The sequence below is a fragment of the Penicillium citrinum genome (assembly GCF_028827155.1).
Source record: "Penicillium citrinum strain IBT 23319 chromosome Unknown utg000001l:1.0-4955037.0:1.0-4956770.0, whole genome shotgun sequence".
In the NCBI taxonomy this organism is placed as follows: domain Eukaryota; kingdom Fungi; phylum Ascomycota; class Eurotiomycetes; order Eurotiales; family Aspergillaceae; genus Penicillium; species Penicillium citrinum.
The window spans coordinates 3,729,591-3,752,024 of NW_026622686.1; the positions used below are offsets into that span (position 1 = coordinate 3,729,591).

At 45.9% G+C, this 22,434-nt stretch overlaps 9 protein-coding genes across 9 annotated transcripts; 5 read left to right on the forward strand and 4 right to left on the reverse strand.

The window, feature by feature from the left end:
• Positions 1-1,239: 1,239 nt before the first annotated feature.
• On the forward strand, positions 1,240-3,141 carry N7469_001416 (uncharacterized protein; the record flags this gene model as incomplete). Its single annotated transcript, XM_056640336.1, has 3 exons — positions 1,240-1,544; positions 1,621-2,048; positions 2,111-3,141. 3 exons carry the CDS (start codon positions 1,240-1,242, stop codon positions 3,139-3,141), a joined length of 1,764 nt encoding a protein of 587 aa, XP_056506093.1.
• A 1,617-nt stretch (positions 3,142-4,758) lies between these two features.
• On the forward strand, positions 4,759-6,054 carry N7469_001417 (polysaccharide lyase family 1 protein; the record flags this gene model as incomplete). Its single annotated transcript, XM_056640337.1, has 4 exons — positions 4,759-5,093; positions 5,151-5,276; positions 5,330-5,426; positions 5,482-6,054. 4 exons carry the CDS (start codon positions 4,759-4,761, stop codon positions 6,052-6,054), a joined length of 1,131 nt encoding a protein of 376 aa, XP_056506094.1.
• Positions 6,055-7,296: 1,242 nt separating this feature from the next.
• N7469_001418 (putative sexual development protein (LsdA)) lies at positions 7,297-8,438 on the reverse strand (the record flags this gene model as incomplete). Its single annotated transcript, XM_056640338.1, has 2 exons — positions 7,297-8,001; positions 8,076-8,438. 2 exons carry the CDS (start codon positions 8,436-8,438, stop codon positions 7,297-7,299), a joined length of 1,068 nt encoding a protein of 355 aa, XP_056506095.1.
• A 286-nt stretch (positions 8,439-8,724) lies between these two features.
• On the forward strand, positions 8,725-9,792 carry N7469_001419 (uncharacterized protein; the record flags this gene model as incomplete). The annotated part of the gene is made up of 2 exons (XM_056640339.1): positions 8,725-9,240; positions 9,313-9,792. The coding sequence occupies 2 exons, from the start codon at positions 8,725-8,727 to the stop codon at positions 9,790-9,792; spliced, it is 996 nt and encodes a 331-aa protein (XP_056506096.1).
• A 211-nt stretch (positions 9,793-10,003) lies between these two features.
• N7469_001420 (uncharacterized protein) lies at positions 10,004-11,789 on the reverse strand (the record flags this gene model as incomplete). The annotated part of the gene is made up of 3 exons (XM_056640340.1): positions 10,004-10,657; positions 10,716-11,465; positions 11,529-11,789. The coding sequence occupies 3 exons, from the start codon at positions 11,787-11,789 to the stop codon at positions 10,004-10,006; spliced, it is 1,665 nt and encodes a 554-aa protein (XP_056506097.1).
• A 2,861-nt stretch (positions 11,790-14,650) lies between these two features.
• On the forward strand, positions 14,651-16,299 carry N7469_001421 (fungal specific transcription factor domain-containing protein; the record flags this gene model as incomplete). The annotated part of the gene is made up of 2 exons (XM_056640341.1): positions 14,651-15,186; positions 15,249-16,299. Coding segments are annotated over 2 exons (1,587 nt in total), but the record flags the coding sequence as incomplete, so codon positions are not given.
• A 1,325-nt stretch (positions 16,300-17,624) lies between these two features.
• N7469_001422 (uncharacterized protein) lies at positions 17,625-18,662 on the forward strand (the record flags this gene model as incomplete). The annotated part of the gene is made up of 1 exon (XM_056640342.1): positions 17,625-18,662. The coding sequence occupies one exon, from the start codon at positions 17,625-17,627 to the stop codon at positions 18,660-18,662; it is 1,038 nt and encodes a 345-aa protein (XP_056506099.1).
• Positions 18,663-19,033: 371 nt separating this feature from the next.
• N7469_001423 (RTA1 domain-containing protein) lies at positions 19,034-20,029 on the reverse strand (the record flags this gene model as incomplete). Its single annotated transcript, XM_056640343.1, has 2 exons — positions 19,034-19,770; positions 19,843-20,029. 2 exons carry the CDS (start codon positions 20,027-20,029, stop codon positions 19,034-19,036), a joined length of 924 nt encoding a protein of 307 aa, XP_056506100.1.
• Positions 20,030-20,652: 623 nt separating this feature from the next.
• On the reverse strand, positions 20,653-21,510 carry N7469_001424 (uncharacterized protein; the record flags this gene model as incomplete). Its single annotated transcript, XM_056640344.1, has 1 exon — positions 20,653-21,510. The coding sequence occupies one exon, from the start codon at positions 21,508-21,510 to the stop codon at positions 20,653-20,655; it is 858 nt and encodes a 285-aa protein (XP_056506101.1).
• Between the last annotated feature and the right edge of the window lie 924 nt (positions 21,511-22,434).

The following is a 22,434-nucleotide window of genomic DNA, read 5'->3' on the forward strand; positions in this document are numbered from 1 at the left end:
ATCAAAGCTGGACCTACTTTTTGCCCTCGCTCTTTGGCTGAGCTTCGTATAGGAAAGTGGACGCGTAGGAGCGGGTCCTGCTTTTCAATAAGTGAAGACGACATCTGTCAAACCAGCCAACGGGAGGTCGTAGATGCGAGCTAGAAAATTCGCCGAGACCTGGATCTGAGGGAACCAGTGGAGCCCCAGTCGATTTCTTCCAAAGTCAATGCTACCACAAGAAGATATATCCACGGTGATTGTTCGGGGCGAAGTCAAGCGATATCCATGTCGCTATGGATTCTATCTCCTGCGGTGCGTCCAGATTTCCGGTAGCCTCCCCACTGAGATTGTATCTTGTGCGAGATCTAACCTCATAAAAGTCCTCTGAAAGGTCTGGCAACGTTATTACACCCAGTTTTCTACTTCAAATTACGACTCATAGGTATCTTTTCTAGCAATCACCCCTGTGACTTTTTGAAATTGAAGAATTTTTCACCTCAGGTTCCACACACTATACTTCGTAAAGAGAGACAGTTAATATAAACAAAATTCAAAGCAAACTTTCTCAAGAATAATGACACCACCGAAATAGATTTGTTCGGTAATTGGATGCTTGGTAGACGATTTTAACCAGTCAGCGTTGGAGCTGTGGAGTTACTTCGGTGGATTCGATCGAGTAAAACCGGCCAAGATCCGCTGGGCGACCGCGGTAGGCCCAATTTTCCTTCGATTTTGAAGAATCTGAACTTCGAACTATGTGCAAATAGGCAGGAGGGAAGAGTTTCTCTCCCAAGGTTTGTTGGAATAACCGCGCTACCAATCTGACTTCACATATAATCGAAGATGCTATTAAGGGGGATACCAGTGTGACTATCGCCTTATGACCTTATGATTGGCAGAATAGACATTGATTTGCCGACAAGGTGGCTAATTATCTGATTCTTAAAATCGCCATCGGCATTCCGAATCTTCCGTACATACTGTAGAAGTTCAAATGGAACCACCTCGGTGGATCGTGAGGATTACGCCCCGTAGGGCAAGCGTGAAGTCAAACTTGCTCCAATTGGAGCTCAACGAAGCGAGGGGGAACCACATTCATCTAGCTGTAGTAGAAAGATCCACGGCGTTTACTTTGGGATTGTAACGTTCTCGTATATGAAAACCCAAAGCTCCCCCCGAGATCGTCGTTTTTCTTGCCACATGGTTTGTTTCTTGTGGGGTTCTACGATCTAGCCTCTTACACATATCATTATCATCATGTCGCCCCTGTTGCAGGCCATTGTGAGCGGCTTGGCCCTGGCCAGCTCTGCTTTCGCTGTTACTCACAAGGAGGTTGACACGTTGGTTGCATCTCAGGTTCTAAGTGATCCTTATGCCTTTGATTTTCCTCGCCTGGGCGCCCCTGGCGCGTCTCTGTTCCCGATGCGACGCTGCCACGGTTTCAAGCTGGAGGAGGCTAGTGTTGATGAGATCCAGGCTCATTTGAGCAACGGCACCTTCAACAGTGTCGAGCTGCTGCAATGTTATCTTGACCGTATTCACCAAACTCAGCCGTACCTGAAGTGAGTCCACGGACAATAAACCGAACACAACTTGGTAGTATTTTTGGCTGTGATACTAATGTCCAACCCCTTACAGCGCAATCTTGCAATTCAACCCAGACGCATTCTCCATTGCCCAGAAGCTGGATGAGGAGCGCGCTAAGGGCAAGGTCCGTGGTCCTCTTCACGGTATCCCCTTTATTGTCAAGGACAACATTGCTAGCAAGGATCGTATGGAGACCACTGCTGGATGCTGGGCTTTGCTGGGCAGTGTCGTGCCCCGCGACTCCTATGTCGTTCACGGTATGCGCAAGGCTGGTGCTCTTCTTCTCGGCAAGGGTGCTCTGAGCGAGTGGGCTGATATGCGATCGAACAATTACTCCGAGGGCTTCACTGCTCGTGGAGGCCAATGTCGCAGCGCTTACAATTTCACTGTCAACCCTGGTGGCAGCAGTACCGGCCCTGGCGTTGCTGTTGGGGCCAACCTCGTCCCTATCGCCCTTGGCACCGAGACTGATGGCAGTGGTATGTAAATAAACATTCCAACCAAATATCGTATCATTTGTTCATTGCTAATCAGACTATAGTCATTAATCCTGCACAGAGAAACTCGATCGTGGGTATCAAGCCTACTGTTGGTCTGACCTCCCGAGCTGGTGTGATCCCCGAGTCTCTGCACCAGGATACTGTCGGTACCTTTGGAAAGACTGTTCGCGATGCAGTCTATACGCTTGATGCCATTTATGGTGTCGACACTCGTGACAACTACACTCTCGCTCAGCGTGGCTTGACCCCCAAGGGCGGTTACGCCCAATTCCTTGCCAAGAAGGATGCTCTTAAGGGTGCCGTCTTCGGTATTCCTTGGAAGTCTTTCTGGGCCCTCGGCGATGCTGAACAAATTTCGCAGCTCCTCGAGCTTGTTGATCTGATCAAGTCCGCCGGTGCTACTGTAATCAACGGCACTGAGCTACCTCACTATAAGAAGATTGTTTCTCCCGATGGCTGGAACTGGGACTATGGCACTACTCGCGGCTTTGTGAACGAGTCCGAATACTCATATATCAAGGTCGACTTCTACAACAACTTGCGCGATTATCTGTCTGAGGTTAACAACACTGCCATCAAGTCCGTGGAAGACCTCGTCCAGTATAACATTGATAACTATGGCTCGGAGGGCGGTCTTCCCGGCATTCACCCTGCTTTCGGATCTGGCCAGGACGGTCTCATTGCTTCAATGGAAAGCAAGGGAATCATGAACGAGACTTACTTCTCGGCCCTGGAATTCTGCCATCGCACTACTCGCGAGGAGGGCATTGATGCTGCTCTGAAATACAAGAACGGAACACTGGATGGTCTCTTGGTTCCTCCTGATGTTGCTCAGAGTATCCAGATCGCCGCTCAGGCTGGATACCCCGTTGTCACCGTGCCCGCGGGTACCGGCAGCGAGTCCGGCATGCCTTATGGTCTAGCCATCATGAACACTGCATTTTCGGAGCCCACCCTCATCAAGTACGCCAGTGCTATTGAGGATCTCCAGAAGACTAGTGGCACTAAGTGGCAACGTAGTCTCCCCGAGTGGCGCGGCTACTTGGAGCGCAATCTGCCCGTGATCATGTAAGAGTCTGAACTGGACTTTGAACGTACCAGTACTATCTGAGCATATAAAGATGTGAGCGTCTTCCTGTATCCATACACTATATTCTGCATATATATGATAAATCAATATTCGTAATAGAATTTCCTTTCTCTTGGATTCTCGATGCTTCCTCTTGTTCTTGAAGTTAGCGTAGCCTTTCTAGATGGATTCATCAAGTCAAACATCCACCATAATCGCTTATTTGGCTTGAGAAAGGAAATGAAGAATGTCCTCGGGCAATCTCCTGATATAAGACCTTAATATACCCTAGCACCTTCTACTAGTGTTCCCTAGTGCGTGGTGATATATTGTTTGTTGATCCCATACACATTGACCGACATTTCCTCCATATTTTATAAGTGTTTGTGCCGAAGTAGTGCCATTCCAGTTTGGTACATCAGGACCGAGGAGTGGCCACTTGAACTGGGCCACGAATCTTTCTAGAAGCAATAGAATAGAGTGCTTCTCGGTCGATAATATCCGAGACAGATTACTTACTCTACTCCATCAAGAATATTAAAGACCACAAGATAATTAAGTGAGGAGGCTCACAGTCCACAGGTGGATCATGAACGCTTCAAAAGAAGTGGAACTAGTGGCAGATCAAGTAGGTCTACTGTCGATCATTGATCGTCAGGTCAATGTCAACAATATTTGCACAGTGCACCCGTTATTCCATTATCATTGATGCAAAATTGTTTCTGCCGCCCTCCTCAATTCCCGATGATCTACAAACTCTGATTTTCATAGAACACTTCCAAGTTTGATATCAATCATCTTGCCATGCCAAGACGGAGGAATTCATCGATATTCAATCTACGAAAACCTCGCACATAATACTCTTTTTTGCACCTTTCTAGATGCTTTGGGAGATAAATTGTGATGAGAAATCACCCGGAGATATTCCGGGACTACCTAGCCTCGCCATCCCTAGGCCATCCCAAAGGTAGACCTCAAATTAAAGTGAGGACTGGGCTGACCACGGAGGATTGCTCGACGGAGTAAAGTGTCCGGCCGCGTGGACCCCGCTACTCAATCGCGTGTGGTGGGACAACTAAGGGCAGTTTGAAGGTGAAACAATTTCAAGCAGTTCAATATCGAACGCTCCGGGACGCGTTTTTCTTGCAAACACCCACCTGCACACCTTAATCAATTTGGGTTTATGGGACGTATTCACCCGGATGTACTCCCACTCCACGATGTGGAGCATATAATGAATTTCTTCCAGGACTTGGCTTGATCCGACCACACCTGGTACTTTCTCCACGATACTGTGGAGTCATATATTTCTTGACTCGTGAGAATGTGATGCTTTGATTCGTCACGGTTGTTGCGGTATCACTATTGATGCCGGACCGGTGACAGTTGCGATTCGGAAACACCAAGAAAAATGGGGGTTATCCTGGTAAAAAGGGGGACTTGTGGAGTCAAGCATATCTCAAACCTCGTGGCTCCGGATGTGTCTCGACCGTTGTTTCGATGTAGCTGGACGTATAAAAGATTCTTGTTCGCACCCCCCGGTATAGGTTCGGCATCACTTTCATTCATTCACCCATTCACTCTTTTTCTTTCTTTTGTACATCCCAAAGCAGACTCATCATGCAATTCTTTGCTCTTGTTGCAGCCTTTGCTGCTCATGCTGCTGCCGTTAGCGTCTCTGGCGCAGCTGAGGGTTTCGCCAAGGGCGTTACTGGCGGCGGGTCCGCTTCTGCTGTTTACCCTTCTACCACTGATGAGCTGGTCTCATACCTTGGCGACAGTGAGGCTCGCGTTATTGTCCTTTCCAAGACTTTCGACTTCCGCAACACCGAGGGAACTACTACTAGCACTGGCTGCGCTCCCTGGGGCACTGCATCCGCCTGTCAGGTTGCTATCAACAAGGACGATTGGTGCACCAACTATCAGCCTGACGCGCCCTCTGTTTCAGTCTCTTAGTAAGTTTTATATTGGACGAAGTAGCAATTCTACGAGAATGTGCTAACAACTTCAAGTGACAACGCTGGTAGCCTCGGTATCACCGTTGCTTCCGACAAGACCCTCATTGGTGAGGGTTCTGCCGGTGTGATTAAAGGAAAGGGTCTCCGTATCGTTAGCGGTGCCAGCAACATCATCATCCAGTGCGTATTGTAATTGGCAATTTACGATGAAGAGCCTCGCTAACATGAAGTAGGAACATCGCCGTTACCGACATTAACCCCCAGTACGTCTGGGGTGGTGACGCTATCACCGTCGACGATGCCGACATGATCTGGATTGACCACGTTACTGTAAGTTCACTTATGATTCTATCCTTCAGAAGCACCTTCTAACAAAAGAATCTAGACTGCTCGCATTGGTCGTCAGCACATCGTTCTGGGAACCAAGTCCTCCGGCCGCGTTACTCTGTCCAACAACTACATCAACGGTGTGAGCGACTGGTCTGCTACCTGCGATGGCTACCACTACTGGGGCATCTACCTCGATGGTTCCAACGATATGGTCACCATGAAGGGTAACTACATCTACCACACCTCCGGTCGTAGCCCTAAGGTTCAGAGCAACACCCTTCTTCACGCTGTCAACAACTACTGGTACGACAACAGCGGCCACGCTTTCGAGATCGGCTCCGGTGGCTACGTTCTGGCCGAGGGCAACGTCTTCCAGAACATTGGTACCCCCGTTGAGTCCCCTGTCGATGGCAAGCTCTTCACCGTCCCCTCTACCAACTCTGCTTCCTCTTGCTCCGCCTCCCTCGGCCGTGTCTGCCAAGTTAACGGCTTCGGATCCAGCGGTACCTTCAGCCAGTCCGACACTGACTTCCTGACCAACTTCTCCGGCAAGAACATTGCCTCTGCTTCCGCTTACGGAACCGTTGCCTCCAGCGTTACCTCCAACGCTGGCCAGGGTAAGCTGTAAATGCAGAGAATTTACTAGCTCAAACTGAAGGGTTGGATGGAGAGTGGTAGCTACTTTCTATAGGGCTTCTTGGAGAGACATCCATCAACAGGAATTTGCCCAATATTTGTTTATTTAGCATATTTTTGATCAAATTAATGCTTAAACCTAAGCAAAAGTTGGACACACTTGCACTGAAATAAATGGATTCTACTGAAATAATACTATGGACTAGTAGTGATAAGCTGAGCACACTATCTTCCGGCTAAGACGTGGCATTTATCATTTGCAGGGTGTATCCGGCTAAGCACAGCCTATTATGATATTTTAGCCCCCAATTACTCCGCCACTACTGCTGTCTGTCTGACATCTACTTGTTTTCTTTTTCTTTTTCTTTTTCTTTTTCTTTTTCTTTTCTCTTTTCTTTCCTTTCATCTTCAATCCATTGGCATTAAGTCACATCAATCATCATCTCATATTTGCAACTTGAAGTCTTCGGCCGGCTCTCATGGCGGGAAATTCTTCAAATTCGATCATCTTTAAACGGGCTGTGGCGTTGACTCTCACGATCATCGTGTGCCGCCAGCTTGGGAACTTGTGGACTCCACTGTCTCTCATTCTCCCATCCAACATTCTTACGGAGACAGCGGATGCAATTATTTCCTTCACAAACGCGATAACTACGATATTCTTTGCGTGGCATATCGCAGGGCCATCGACGACACAATTTTCATATATCTCACCCGCAAACCTAAGGGTTTCATCATCATTTCTCGTTGGAGTTATCCTTGTTCTTACAGCATGCAGTGACTCTTGGATCAAGAAAGCTCTCCTGTGTTTGGTTATTGGAGCTTGTTGGTTTCTCGGATGGAACGTTACTACAGTCGAGCAGCGTAAGTCCTGTTGGCAGTTTGTAAAGCAAGGATTGGTCTTCAAATTGTTTGAGCTATGGCAGAAGATTCGTGATTGATTATTATTGCATGAACATCATCCTTTTTTGAAGATTCGATACTTTCATTTTATATTAGTTTCCTGGTTATCTGACATATTCAGTCAAGTAAGTTCAATCATTGCTGGTTTTTGGAAACTTTATAGTACAGAGCTTAATATTGACCCGCCAGGCTTTTCACTGAAGGATAAAGTTCTTTTATCATTTAGACAATGTTTATTCAAAAGAAGGATTTGAGGACGCTAATCAATCACACTTTCAACTTCATGAAAGAATGTCCGTAAGAATAGAAACAACGATAGAAGCAGCACGGACTAGTTCACAATAATCAAACCGGGACCGGCCAAAGTCCACTTTGAGACTTCGTTCGCATCTCCAAATGGGCCTTCTTTCTTCGTAACTGCAGAAATGGTCAGGCCGTTTAGCTCATGATCATCATAAGGGAACAATGCAGAGGCCACGATAGTATTCCCATTGTGAGAAATGATGTCAAGATGCTCGACAATGGGCAAATTCTGCTGATTGATGTAGGTCATCCACAGCTTGCTGGTCTCGTTTGTCCAATCCTGGAAAGAAAAGGTGACATTTTGGCTCTTGGGGCTTGGAGTAGTGAGGATATCGAGGGGCTCGAAGGTTCGTAGTGGTATCTCGTTGATGTTCGGACAGCTCCCAGGGTAGACAAAATTTTGAATCGCCGTGAAATCAAAATTCAGGTCGCTAGTGGTTAAAAATGGGAGTTCGCTAGGAATCTTTCCCTGTTGCATACGGAACCAACCTTGTTGTTCTCCCTTATTTGCAATGACTGCTCCTATTTCACGTGCAAGGTCATAATCATTACCCAGGGAAAATCTCTCGATGGTGTCCTGCAGAGTTCCGAGTACAACGTCGGTGAACTTGCTTGCGAGGGCGATAGCCGAGTCGAAGTCCTTGACCGGGAATAAGTATTGACACGGCTCGATAGGGTTGACATGAAAATGGGAGAGGGCATTATTGGCGCGGATTGCATGAAGTTCTTCTTGCTGCACGAGATGGGCCCAGTCAGCATAGAACAACCATTTATATTGAAAGTCAGGACAAGCACAGACGAACTTACCGCAAGAATAGCCTCCAAAGAAGCCAAAACAAGACTCTTGTCATCTGGATCCGAGAATCGATATCCCCCCATGTTCTCGGTGATGTTGGTTACAAGCTCATTGAAAAAGGCCACTTCAAAAAGCTCGTTGAAAGCGATCAGTTGCAGGTTGACGATACCCTTGTTACTGATGACCGGAGGAGGAGAGGTATTTGGAAGAGTTCCATGAGCATGTTGTTCGACCAGCGCCAACTCACTGGGACTTGGATAAGGTAGCCCATCCGGAAGTTCTTGATCAATATCAGATGCATGATTTCTGACCGGGGCAGCGGAGATCAAGGGAGCCGCACTCAAAAACGGTAACACGACACCAATAAAACGCATAATGGGATGAATGTATATAAGACTTGTGTAATACAGTTCGTTGGATGAAGGTGCAGAATCAGAAGAAGAGTTGAAGTCGAAGTCGAAGTCGAAGTTGAGAAGGAAATCACGTTTAAATACAAAATAGGGAAGGAGCGAGGGACTTCTTGGAGAGTTCCTTCCTTTTTTCAGATTGATTCTTTCAATTCTGTTCTTTCCTCGTTCTTTCCTTTTTTTTTCTTCTTTTCTTCACTTTCTTCTGTCATGTCAGCTCAATTCAAGCTTGTCAACTTAAACATCTTCAATTATGACTACCAACGCCAATTACAGACTCTCTTCGGTTCAGATCAGTCATTTCATGCGTCATGGATGGGTACGAGTGCCCCAATGCTTTTCCCGCGAAAAAGCGGCTGAATGGACGGCCGATGTATGGAATCGACTTGGCTTCTCTCCATCAGACAAGTCAACTTGGACGACTGAGATCACGTATATGCATGAACGCAGATCGGAATCAGTGAAAACCTTTGCCCCAAAAGCCTGGGCCGCGATATGTGAGCTCCTTGGAGGCGAAGAGCGGGTCGCAGAGCTCTCGTCTACGTGGAATGATGCCTTTATCGTCAACCTTGGGACGGAGAAGAGTGCTGGAAAATGGTACCGACCGGAAGAGCTCTCAGATTGGCATGTGGATGGAGATTTCTTTGTACATTTTCTGGATTCTCCAGAGCAGGCCTTGCTTGTCATTCCTCTCTTTAGCGATATTCAGGAGCGTTCGGGAGGCACCATGGTCTGCTCGGATTCCATCGAGCTGATGGCACGGTACTTGGTGAGTTTTGTCGGCCTTGGATCTCTCAGGTTCTGTTCAGCCCAGTATTAAGTCTGATTCTTTCAATCTTAGTATGGCCACCCAGAAGGCGTATCTCCATTCATGGTTCCTCGGGGATCCAAACAATCAAGACAAGACTTTGATGATTTTTACGATGATATGATCCAGAAATGCCATCAGTTTTTCGAGATGACGGGCAAGACAGGAGACGTGATCCTGCTACATCCACTGATGGTTCACTCTGTATCTATCAACAGTCTAAGACAGCCCCGTATCATTACAAACCCACCTGTCTCCCTCAAGGAACCTTTCAAATTCGATCGCTCAAATCCAGACCACTATAGCCTCGTTGAAAGGTTCACCTTGAAGTCTCTAGGGAAGGACAGGCTCCGTGGCTGGAAGATCAAAGGTCGACGGGAATCTGTTACACCCGAAAGGATGAAACCTAGAGTGGAGGAAATTGAGCAGGGAATGCAGAGAGGCAGGTCAGCCCCTGCGCGACCAAAATCTGGTCGAAAGCACCCAAAGATTGACAAATGCGATATGGTGTGATTTTCATACGAGATGAGTACCGGGCTTGTGTTACCTCATCGCGACTCGAATGTTGATGTCTAAGCCTTGACACATTCTTAGCTATGGAATTGCCCGGTCATAGACCTACCACTCCCTAGTTCTTACCTCTATTCTTAAAATTAGAGATTAATCCGCACCAGTATGGACATGTTATTTTTTATTTATATGGATCCTCCTTAGATTGATCACTTCAAGAATAATTCCTCCACAGAAAAGCAGACGAAATGCCACCAACTGCGGCAACTCCTGTGATCAATTCCCACACTCCCCGTAAGGCCAATGCTGCAGCGCCCTTGATAGCTTCTCTGTTACTATCTGACATCTGAACTTGCTCCATCAGGATTATATATCCCTTAGCCGTATTGATCAACTCGCTATTCAACCCGACGAGATGAAGCTCTTGGCCAAAAAGTTTGAGAAATATCATACCCCCGATAGGTACTGACATTGCCATTCCCCATGTCCTCACGTAGTTCGAAATGATAACTGGCAGAGTAGACAGACTCGTTTCCTCCTGTTTTGGAATACTTTGAATTTTGATGTTGTAACTTGAAAGGAGAAGTCCGTGGCCCAAACCCATGGAGAAGAACAAGAAGACCCAGCCAACCGTTGGCGTTGAAACATCCAGCAAGATGGAGATTCCAGAGGCAAGAATAGTCAGTATCCAGCCACCTGAGATGATCCACTTCGCGCATTGTGGTTCTCTTGCTAGGACAACGCCCACGACTGCAGCCGGTACGGTGGCAAGGCCGGTGATGGAGAGCAATGTAACACCCGAGATAGACGTTGACATATACTTCGCTGCGATAAAGAAAAATACAAAGAATTGCAACTGGCAAAATATCTGAGAGGATTGTTAGCTTCAGTCATAAGAAGCAATGATCAATATTGAATATACTTACAACGAAACCGTGACAGAAACATCCCAAATACGTCAAGGTAATCGCAGGATTGATGAAGACGCGAGCACCGAATTGCGGATGCAAAGCCCAATTTGATTCATAGAAGGCCAGAACGAGAAGAATGCCTGCTCCAAGTGCAATAGGCATCCAAGTTTGCCATTGACTCCATTCATAAGTAATCCCCGCCCAACTGAGTCCAACAACAATACCGCTTAGACCCAGGAAAGCCATCGTTGCTCCAGACCAATCGAGTGTGCGGAGCTTGCGAAGTGGTATGCTCTTGGATACACGTAAATCAATCGCGAATGGAATGACAAGCATACCCAAAGCACAGAATATGAAGTTGAAGTAAAAAGCCCATGTCCAGTTCGCGTAATCTATGAAAATCCCCCCAACGGTGGGACCAATCATAGTACCAATTAGTCGAGTGAGTAGGATATAACACGAATATCGGGACTGAATGTGTTCTGGCGTTGATTCGGCCATAACAACAAAGCATAGGCTCATAGCGCCGCCGCCACCGATTCCTTGTATCAAACGACCAACAATCAACTCGACTAGGCTCATCGATCCGCTGCTGATTCCAGTACCAATTGTCGACAGGACAATAGCTATTATCCAAGTTGCACCATGACTGAAGATGTCGCTCATCATTGTGAAAAATAGCTGGCTGGCTGCGTTGAGAATCAGGTAGGCTGTATTTATCCATAGTACACTGACAAATGTGTTATCAAATTCGTTTGCCAGATCCTGTGTATAATTTTGTATCAGCTATGATCCACAAAGGAAAGATTTGATTCGGAGTTCACAAACCGGCAGCATTGGAATCAACACAGTGGCATCAAACGCATCCATCATCGACAAGATGACGATGCAGATAAAGATTAACCAGTCGCGTACATTAGGTCGCCATTCTTGCGAGTCTGTCGATATCTCATTTGCGAAGAGATGAATTGTACTTTCTTGTGCTGGGTCTGACTTCACGTCGTCGACACTCTGCACACTTGCGTGAGGCCCGAGGGCAACCTTCGGCTCATGGTCGAAATATTGCTGAATGATTTCCGGACTACCCATTTGCAATAGTGAGCACCCTGATGGCCGTTATTATTCTCAAATATTCGTAGGTGCGTTGTTTTATAGCCGGTGTGTCGGTAGTAACAGGTGGTGATCTGGGAGATGTCGCAGGATCATGGTCACCTTAATGAGTTGAACATCTTCACGAAGGAGGCCCACTTATTGCCAGCCTGGATTCAATGAAGGGTGCATTTGGATACCGCGAGCCTAGAAAGGAGTCCGTGCAGGCTCAAATTCCTGAGAGCCAAGGGATGATTTCCAGCGGGAGGAGGGTCACAACAAGGGATTGTCGGGGGGTTTTGCAATCACAAGGGGCAGCTACGGGGTCCGTACTCTGTACACTATCGATTGTCTTCCTCGGAGAATAAAAGTCATTCAAATATAAGTTTAAGGTTATTAAGGTAAGTTCTGGTTAACACTGGTGTCAATATAGGTCTCTCAAGGGAAGTTGATGCGACAGTTCTATCATTCGGTAAGTGAGATGAAATGATCCGTATCATTAGAACCACCATCTTATTCTCAACGCTTGTTCAAGACCAATTTTATCTTTCCACTTGTTATTGGGTATTCGAGCAATCCTGTAGGAAGAAAAGGAATATTGAGTTTGAGTATCGTGGGGATACAGGGACCTACGAGAGTTGCAAGGTCCGGTGCTAAGGGGCCGTTGGAATGCTATGACGTTAGTACTTTTCCCTGTGAATCTTGAGCCCTGAATTGTATAGTGGGGGCTTTTTTTTTTAACTTTTTAATTTTAGAGAATTTCTGCCAACGGCCGTGTATCAAATGCTCTTGATCATTACCCGGGCTGCTCTCAAGCTGTGTTTTGAAATCCATTTTACCATTCAAGACATGTGCCTGATAATATTGCTTAAAAGTGATGATCAGCAACTCCCTGAAAGAACAGAAAGCACAGAAAGAAAACCTCAAGCTCTGATGTATCTAAGCCCAAAAACAAATAGTCTAAATTGCGATCGTGCTCAGATTTCTTGAAATATGAAAAAAATACATCCAAGACGATACTCATAAAAGCCATAAGTCAGACTCACGAGCCTCCTACTATGAATCATGATATCATAAGAAATGGAAAACACGGTGGAAACTAACTATTGGAATAGTACTCTACGGAAGAGGCTCAAGATAACCACTTCGAGAACTACTTCTATAGGGTTGAGACGAAATCCCTGGATTGTATTTTCCCCGCCATTCTCTTGTCGGAAGCTCACGGATGATTCCTCAAGCTCTGCATAATATAGTCTCTTGACATAAATTTTCAGTCTTCATGACCTTCCCTATCTGTGCTAGCTTGGCATTAAGTCAGAACTAAGTTGTGCGGGAGGACGCGCCAATTATGCCTTGCCCGATTTGATAGATCATGAAACCAACAAGGCGTTTTCTGTTGCATCAGGGAAAAGTAAACGAGCATGATAATCTGACGTCGAATAGCTAATAATAGCTACATAATCAAAGAAAGCACAGTGCATAGTAGATCGGATTATCTTCTGCAGTACTCTATATAGTCTAGAAGGGCCCCCACAGCAGTTCCCACAATTTTGGGCTGCGGGCAACGTCCGGGTGGAATAGAATGATGTCGCGCTCTTGTTTTGATCAAAGCCACAAGACCCTCAATGCACCTCGAGCTTCCCTTTTGCTCGGGTATTCCACTAAACTAGTGATTTCTCTTCAGGGTTACCAAGCTCCCGGGACATTTGGCCCCCATAACCTCTGTAAAAGTGGGCTTCGTGGACCATATCAGTGGCCTATCTTTGATCTCATGATTTAGCAAGCATTGAAGAATCTTCTCATCTTACGTAGAGATTATGGGGCCTGAAAGAAGAAGCTACCCATGCTGAAGTGCGGCATGAAACAGAACCAGTGTTCTAGTTCGATCATCCAGCAGTATGTTGACGGCAATGGCTGACGGGGCACTGAGGACTTTGGACGAAGAATCGTGGCATCGGGCAAATTTCTGACGAATATCATTTGTCTATCTGTAACATGAAACAGATCGAGCAGAGAGACTTTCAGAAAAACAGCTTTAGTGCTCCTATATTTGGACTTGCCGAGTTAAAATCCCCCTTCCACACGTGGCTCAAATCCATGTAGTACCGGGGTAATTAAATAGTCTGGGGGCCATTTAGGTCTTGGCGCTTACTATGGAGCATTGCAAAGACAAAAGGCACAAGGTTCACTCAGTTAAAACGCCAAAATAGCCCTTTATAGTTCCATTGAAGTTGTAGTTTTGATGTACTGTTAAATATCTGCGGAATATGCAGCATGAGAAGAAATCCCGGCACAAACCCATCAAGTCATGCCTCGAGTGTAATCGCAGAAAGCAAAAGGTATTATCAGCAGCTCACGATACTTCTTCCGGCATTCTTGTGAAACCATCAATGACACATCACGCATTGCTGACCACCTTCTAGTGTAATCGACAAAAGCCATGTAATCACTGTCAGGGCCGCGGAGTAGAGCATCTCTGCGTCTATTCTCCCTTTCAAACACGGAGAGGCTCTAGCCAAAGTGTTCGCAGAGGACGCAGTGGACAGCCAAAAAGGAGAAGAAAAACTCCTCTTGCTGGTGCTGGAGAAGAGCAACATACCCCTACCACAATATCATCGTCCGATTCTGATTCCGACGAGCTGGAAATGGATGGCTTAGAAGCTTTGAGGTAAGTCGACCAGAGGAATCATCTAATCCTCATCTTTCGGTTAGAATTGTGTCTTCAGAGATAAGACAAAGAGAGTTTGGCACAGATTCACTGATGGAAAAAGCGTTACAGGAACTTCCCGTTGATGACAGCGGCAAAAAATGGCATATTTTCTTCGCGATCGCGATCGAGGCTACGCAATTCATGGCCAGAGAGACCAGTAGCTGATTTCCTGGTCTCTATATTTCTGCAGGAGATCAATCGAACCTACGAGATGATATATCCACCTTCGTTTCACTCAAGGTACAACGAATGGTGGGCTTTCCAAGAAAATCTGGAAGGCATATTGGAAGGTGGTATGAGCGACGAGGATGTCGATTTTGGCATTCTGATCCTACGACTGTGTCTTCTCAGTGTGCAATGTCTACCTCACTCAAGATATCCAACCTCTCGCATTCTGGAAGTGAGTCTTGACCACTTGGAGGAATGCTTCTACTCCATGGCGAACGAAATCGAGAAAACGCAACCTTCCGAACGAAAGCCAACTCTGGTGACCGTACAACAACGATTTTACCACGTTTGCTATTTGAGAAATTATGCCAGGATACGGGAATGTTGGGCAGCTTTGAGTGTCACAGTAAAGGATGCACATGAGATGGGCCTACATCTAAAGGACCCTGGAGTCCCACTCAGTAACATGAGTATGGAGCTTCGAAGACGCACGTTTTGGAATTTGTATGTCGTCGATCGGTAAGTCAAATTGATCTTGATCTCAAGTAAATCACAGAAGCCCTTCTCTAACAGCTTCTAAGGTTCATGTGCAATTTTTTCGGCTATTGGCCTCTAATCCCCGAAGGTTATTTCGACATCGATCCTCCACACGACAGTTTACGGACCATCACAATAAGACCTTATATCCTCACGTCCTTCACGGATCGGATATTCTATATCAAGGTGGCTCGGTATCTTACAGCTTTTACAAGTCCTCCATCTTGGAACACCGATCAGTATAATCCGGTATTAGTCTCTGAATTCGCGCAGCGATTCAAAGAAGTGGTTGTCGACCAGCTTCCACCAGCATATTGGCTTGAAACCCCAGATACAAGATGGGACACAGCAGAGCCGACCCTGGTACCAAAGAGAGAGACCCTCCATTTGTTTATTTATAGTGCAAACGCCTCTCTTTATCGGGCCTTTGCAGATCCCTGCAACAACCTGCACCTTGGCGACAATACTAAAAGCAGATATGGTACGGATCTACTAGCTCTATCCCATCGCCGTACGTTGATGGATATTTCCTGCAAAGTGATATCATCAATCACGAGACTATATGTTTTAACAGGTGATGAAGAAGGCGGGACATGCGAAGAAATGTTCCTCTTCCCAATCCTTCTTGTCGAGGCGCTGGCCTGTCTTGGTGTCTGTTTACTGGCTATTCAAGGTGACACACAGCGGCTATCGAATGCAGGAATTCAATTTAGCCCGGACGCCGACTTACGGTATAGCTACGCTACTTTCTTCGATGCGTTTGGCCTCTTGTCTCGACAGGCCCCGCAGTATGGAATTGCCAAAAGAGGCGTGAGTATGTTGGAAAGCCTTCATGACGCGTTGCATTCCTCGTCTACCAGTCCCAGTCTCTTCCGCATAGAAGAATATCGCAATGCAGCTATAGGGCATGAGACACCTGCCGCGGTATGCTTTCATCTGGAGCAAGCTCTGATGGCCATGCATAGCCAAGGCAATGGAGAAGTTGCCGATCGGGTATTTTCCCCTTTACCTGAATGGCTGACTACATTTTTTGACTTGCCAGGTCGATGTTGGCTCTTTCGTGACCAGTCGGCTTTTGGTGACTTATTGAAGTGATATGGTTATTGGTTAAGTTAGGGCTTACTTTTTTTTTTTGCTCGGCATAGGGGCCAAAACAAAGAGGAAACAGGGTTTTGAATTTGCATGGTGCGGGTACACTGCAGATTAAACTCGGAGTACATGCATTGTACTCCTCCATACACGATCGCATGATTCAAGTGGAATGAGCGACTGATTAGTATCATGAGGAAGCAACTCAATCAGTTGCTGATGTCTTAGAAGTAAATACATAACAACGCCACGAATAAGTAAAAATAAATGATTTGGGTTAAATTCTAATATATCGGCCACGCAATGCATTTACCTTCAAACTATGAATGATTGGAGGCCACTCTGCGGCTAAATGCTAAAGCGGTTTGAACCGCCATAGCGTCTACAAACCAACCATTCGAAACGGCCGTGACCGCTGCAAGTGAGACGAGGCGTGCAGATCGATTGCTTTTTAGGGCATCGCGCACGGTAGTTGCCTGGAGAATACTTCCTTGGCTAACATCACAGCGCTTAGTACAAACAAAGTACTTCCGGAGTAAAGCCGTTAGAGGATCAAGAAGTATGGAGTCACTTAGAATTCGTAAACCTGCTTTTCGTTGCTTTAGGATAATTTGATATCTCTAATTCGCTGTAAATACAAAGTAGATCTAGGGTATGATGCCTTCATGCCTGAGGCAGCAATTGATAACTAAAAATTTTTTTTCTCCCACGTGGGAAAGCCCTAAGAATCCTCCAAGTAAACGATAGAAGTTAGAAGTGTAGATTCATCAATTGCTCTGTATATCTACCATCCAATAGCTAAATGACCTGTTCATAGCAATTATCAGTAAAAATGACTCCTTCTATACTCCTCCAGCTAACGCATGCAGTAACTGCAACATCCAGCGTTACCTGTGCGACCGATCATCGACGTCATGCGGGCCGCAGAAGGAAAAAAGCCAAGCCTGTCGACCAAGTTAGGTCTTGCAGGTTAGCCTTATCGTCTTTTCTTGGTTGGATCTTCCCCTCCCAAAACCTTACGGGTCCTTTTCTTTTTGACGCCTGTCATATATTCTTTGCTTCTTGTGTTTTTTTTTTTTTTAACTTCTTTGTCTTCCCACTCGATGTACCTATAAAGCATTGGCGCAGTGGGAAAGAGGCGGAGAAGGAAGAAGAAAAAAAAGGAGACATCTTCGGATATCATCGCCGGTCTCGTTATAATTAACACCATTTATGTACATTGTACATTGAACCTTTTCTCTCATGGCATTCGCATTGTCTCAGATTATTCAAAGCTCTCGCTTGATCCTCACCAGCGGCCACCGGTATTGACCGGCAAAAGCTTGAGAATAATGCGCACCGGGCTGGACAAGCCGGGCGCGCTGTCACTCTTGATGGTGGTGATATTTTCACTACTTACTCTTGCGCCGTCATTATCAAATTTCTACAACCTAAAACTGGCCGATTTCACATACAATATCAATGGGGCTCGACGTATGTACAAAGGCATTGGCTTTGAGATGCCGGGGGCGCGAGCTAACGGGCAATGCGCGGATTCAGAAATGCCACTCATCAACGAACCTGTCGCTGAATTTTCCCCGGACACATCCCCGATCGAATACAGGACGTCATGGATCACAACGGCGCAATATAAGCCTCGTGGAAGTCGAATGTCGCGTTCTTCGCGCTCCGGAAACAATCTGCCTACCGTCCCGGGGGAGATCACCCCAGTCGTGAATAAAAGTCGATTATCATATAGCACGGCGGAATCATCGTTCATGTTGAGTCGACGAGCCCGTGCTTTTCGAACTTATTTCATTCAGCAATTAGACGACTACCAATTCTTCACCCCCTTTTCGAACCGAAGCTCCTCCACCGAAACCACTTACATCAACCCTACCTCTCCCCCTTCTAATCCCTCTCCACGACCGACCTCCCTTGACGAACCCTCATCCGAAAATACACAACAGCTAAATAATGAGCCGACCTCCTCATATAAAGAGCCGACAAATTGGCTGAGACTGCAGCTCTCGCCTTTGCTCGGCATGTGGCAGCAGGCCTGTCACGCTACAATCGACCTTTGGAAAATTACACCTGGGCTATCAAGTGCAGCCCCCATCAAAAATTGCAAATCATCCTGGAAGCATGCCACGTCCTTTCTTCGCGACAATCAGGCGAAAACAAATCAAACGCCGGTTATCCCCCAATCACAAGATTCGCAAGCACGGACCAATGTCAATGTGACTTCAAGTTTTCCAGCGCAAGTCCTGAAGCCAGCCAACTTATCCCACGACGAAAGTACCGATGCTGCTATTCGAAAAGCGCCTGAACTAAAAGGAAGTTGCATGGCCGTGGTTATCGGGTTGGTTGTGGGGATCGTGTGGTTTTGAACAGCTCGCTGCTTCGAATACCGATGGCTTAGAATGAGCTTTCGGGTATCTTCAGACCGCAATGCGCATGTTATCAACAATTGGGCATTCGAGCACCTCGATGTCATTTATGTCTTCTCATGTCTGTAATGAGTTTCTTTCTTTCTCCCGTCTGGATGAACATTTTTGGATAGGGTCTAGCGTGGATGGCTCTGGTAGGCCTCCAGTGGATTTAATAACAAATGTATTTTGTATAATCGAATTCTATAACGTCAATACAAACTTAAATGACAGAAAAATAAAAGGAATGCCGTAGACGCCGTGCCATGTCATACATACAAAAGAAAATCAAAGAGAGTAAGAAAAGTTGTGATTTGGCGGCTTGGAAAAGCTCAGCATGCTTCCTGCATCGGCCGTGGTTCCCACTGTGTCAATGGAACGTGCGTCGAATCACGATCTACATGTAAAGAGCGATCAAATGCACCGGCCTTTCCCAATTGACGAGCCTTCCTGATAAGTTTACCCGGGTGGTAAACAATCAGAACGAGTATCGAGAGGAACATAAGGAACGCATCAAACACGTAGATATACGCCTCCTTCGTATTGACATCCGTCGTCCTGGACGCACCGAACTGAATCGTTCGAACCAAATTTCGAATCATCATCGCCGTACACGCCACATACATCGCCCACATATACGGCACCCATTTAACATCCGGATTCATACTCAACAATGGCGTGGGGGCCTGATTCAAACGACGATGAAATTTAACCGCAATAAGAATGAAAAAGGCAAAGACAACCAAGGAGAAAATTAATCCTGCCAAAACGACTTTCTTGCCGATATTCATTATATTGGCATCGCCGGTGACTTGGACTCCTGCACCACCGAGTTGAGTACAGAAACAGAGGACGTCGTTCATGACGAAGACGAATGTGAGCCATTTTGTTCGCATACTGGATAGATGCTCTGCTTCGAATGAACGGATTATTCGTCCAAGGACCATGTATACTGTTGCTGCGATGAGGGGTGGTGCGCAAAGGATCAGCATTTCTTGTAGAGCCCAGGACCTGATATCAAAACGGGATTCATGAGACCATGCTCGACCGTAGTAGCCGAACGTCTCGCCTGTTTGGTAGATGTGGTGTTAGATAGATATGTGCGGGAGTAGTCTTGGAAACTGAGTGGGATGAAACGTACATATTCCTCCTAGAATCAAAGGTATAAAGTATGCGGCGCGGAACGGGATTGTCATAACGATATGCACGAGTGTTGCAATGCCGAATATAGCCATGAAAGCGTATCCTGCCGTAGCAGATGGTGTATAAGGGTAGAACTCGACGGTGGGTTTAGACCCATTGACGCCGGGATGATAAACGATATCCATACTGTGTTAAATCAGTGTAAATATGAGGTTGAAAAAGAGAGAAGATATTGATTCTTGTCTAAATGGAAAGACAAGACTGGCCATATTTATGATCAGGATTCAATCGATCATTCTCCTCATCGTTGTGAAGGACATTACCCGATAAGGAAATATTTATAACGAATACGCGCGAGTGGAGTGTTTGAAAAGACGCCGATCTTTTTTTGCCAACGCGCTATGGAGCATGAAATGCTTTTCTACAATAAGAATTATCCACTAGATCTCTTATATTTATCTTCTAGGCTGAAATTTGACTATTTTTAGACTGTTGATCCCCGGATGGAAGATAAAAGGGTTCACGTACTGGAAAATTCTATAATCTTAATTGAGCGGCACTTTCACTTGACGCCCCTGATATCAGATAGTTGTATAGAGTGGGTTCGCCTATGTCATACTGAAATGCTTTTCGCTCTCACTGTCTGATTCCTTGAAGGTCTTTTCAATCTAGTAATTTCCTCTCCACAACATGTATTGGATAGTATCAACTGGACTTTTATTCCTTCTACCCCGGGATATGAGCATAGTCATTACTCAAAGTAAATTAGGGAGATAGAATGACAATATAATGAATTGCACAGTTACATTTATTCCTGTTTCACCTTCTGCAAAGGCCACTCAATCCACGACCGATACTCCTCCTGCAAAAATGTAGAAACGCCCCAAAGAACATGCTCAGCCCAACCTTCCATAAACCAAACAGCATCCATATATCGAAACATAACAGCCCAATAAGCAAGAATGACCAAAGCCCGAGGTTCTTTCTCTTCTAATAACCTAACAAATTTCTCCGGTAATCGATAAAGCCATCCGATTAATAGGTCCATGAACGCAACACCAAGTTGTCCCGCAGACCTGCGTTCGTAGACTCTGTTCATTATTTCATATAGATTGTCGAGAACGGAGACGTATATCGGAAGATCATCGACAGGAGCTTCTTGCTCGATGAATCGCTGGACAGCCTGAGTATGTACGGTATGTTCGTGTAGTTCGATACGCATTGACGGCGTGATTTCGGGTAATGGACTTGATTTTTCTGGTTCCAGAACACCGCTATATACCTTTTCATGATATTTTCCAACTGTCAACTTGACACCCTGTAAGAGTACGAGCCACTCTGATGGACCGGCTTCGCTGAAAATAAGGTATTGTCCATTTCTAGGCCCCCTGCCAAAGTAAATGAAGATTATCAGCACAGCTGACATGTATATCAGTTGGCAGTTATCTTCATTCATATCTTGAAGGGATAGAACATTTGTGACCGTTCGTACACCGAATGTGAAGTGGCCATCTGCTTGTTGGAGGTATTTTTCTCGTTCGTCTGGTCTTTCATGGGCAAGGTGGAGAGCGGATAGAGCAAGCAATAAATGAAGGATTGATGGGAATTCGATGCCCCATTGTACAAGGTGACATTGCCAGAGGTTATGGGGGTCGCTAATGGCCATTGTTTTGTATGTGGATATAGACCAGTGGTGAAAGAGGTTAAGGTCAGAGATGGATATTGTACTCTGCAATGAATCTTTCAAGAGATCACATTGTACCCCTGTAGATTGGCTATTTGCGGAGGACGAGAGCTGTGGTTCTGACGTCGGGGTTGATATACGGAATGTCTGTTTCAACCCGCCCGCTGGTAGTTGGCGAGGTCGGAATCGACGAGCTATCCTGCAAACAGGCTCCTCTGAGCCATCTGGGGCTGGTGATTCCGAGTCAGCTGTGGAAGTGGCCGTAAATGTGCATTCGATATTGTGGTTGGAACAGTTAGCGCAGCTGGGCCGTTTCTCATCGCACTGGAGTAAATCAGTATGATCCTCATCAAATCTAGATACAATACTAGCTTCCTTTTTTCTATCTGGAAAGCAAAGTAAAGATCGTATCTTGTATAATATCATCTTGAAGGAATGCAAATTCAGAGGCAAGGAAAAACGAGAGACTGTAACCCGATGAAGGACTGATGGCTTACCTTAATGCGCCTTCGCTTACAATTAGCGCAGCCTAAACGTGACTTCCGATGTGTCCGTCGCGGTCGGATGGATTTTTTTCTCAGCCGAGAGGTCCATTTTGTTTCTTTCGCAAGCAGGATGCGTATTCGTTCTCAGCAACCCTTTTATGACGTTCAAATTCACAAAAACCCCCACCCCAGGCTGCATAGATTTAAGCTCAAGCTAAAATGATAAAAGTATTAGCCTACTACACGTCTCTGAATATCTCTTCTCTTGCTGTAATGACCGTGCCAGGCATCGACATATTCTGTGGTCGTTTGAAAGGAGGTTGTTGCGAATACGCAGAAATTGCCGCTTTTGGACTAACGGCCCCACTTGGAGATGGGCATGATAGGCTTTTTAGGATTCACTCGGTATATTATTATAGAA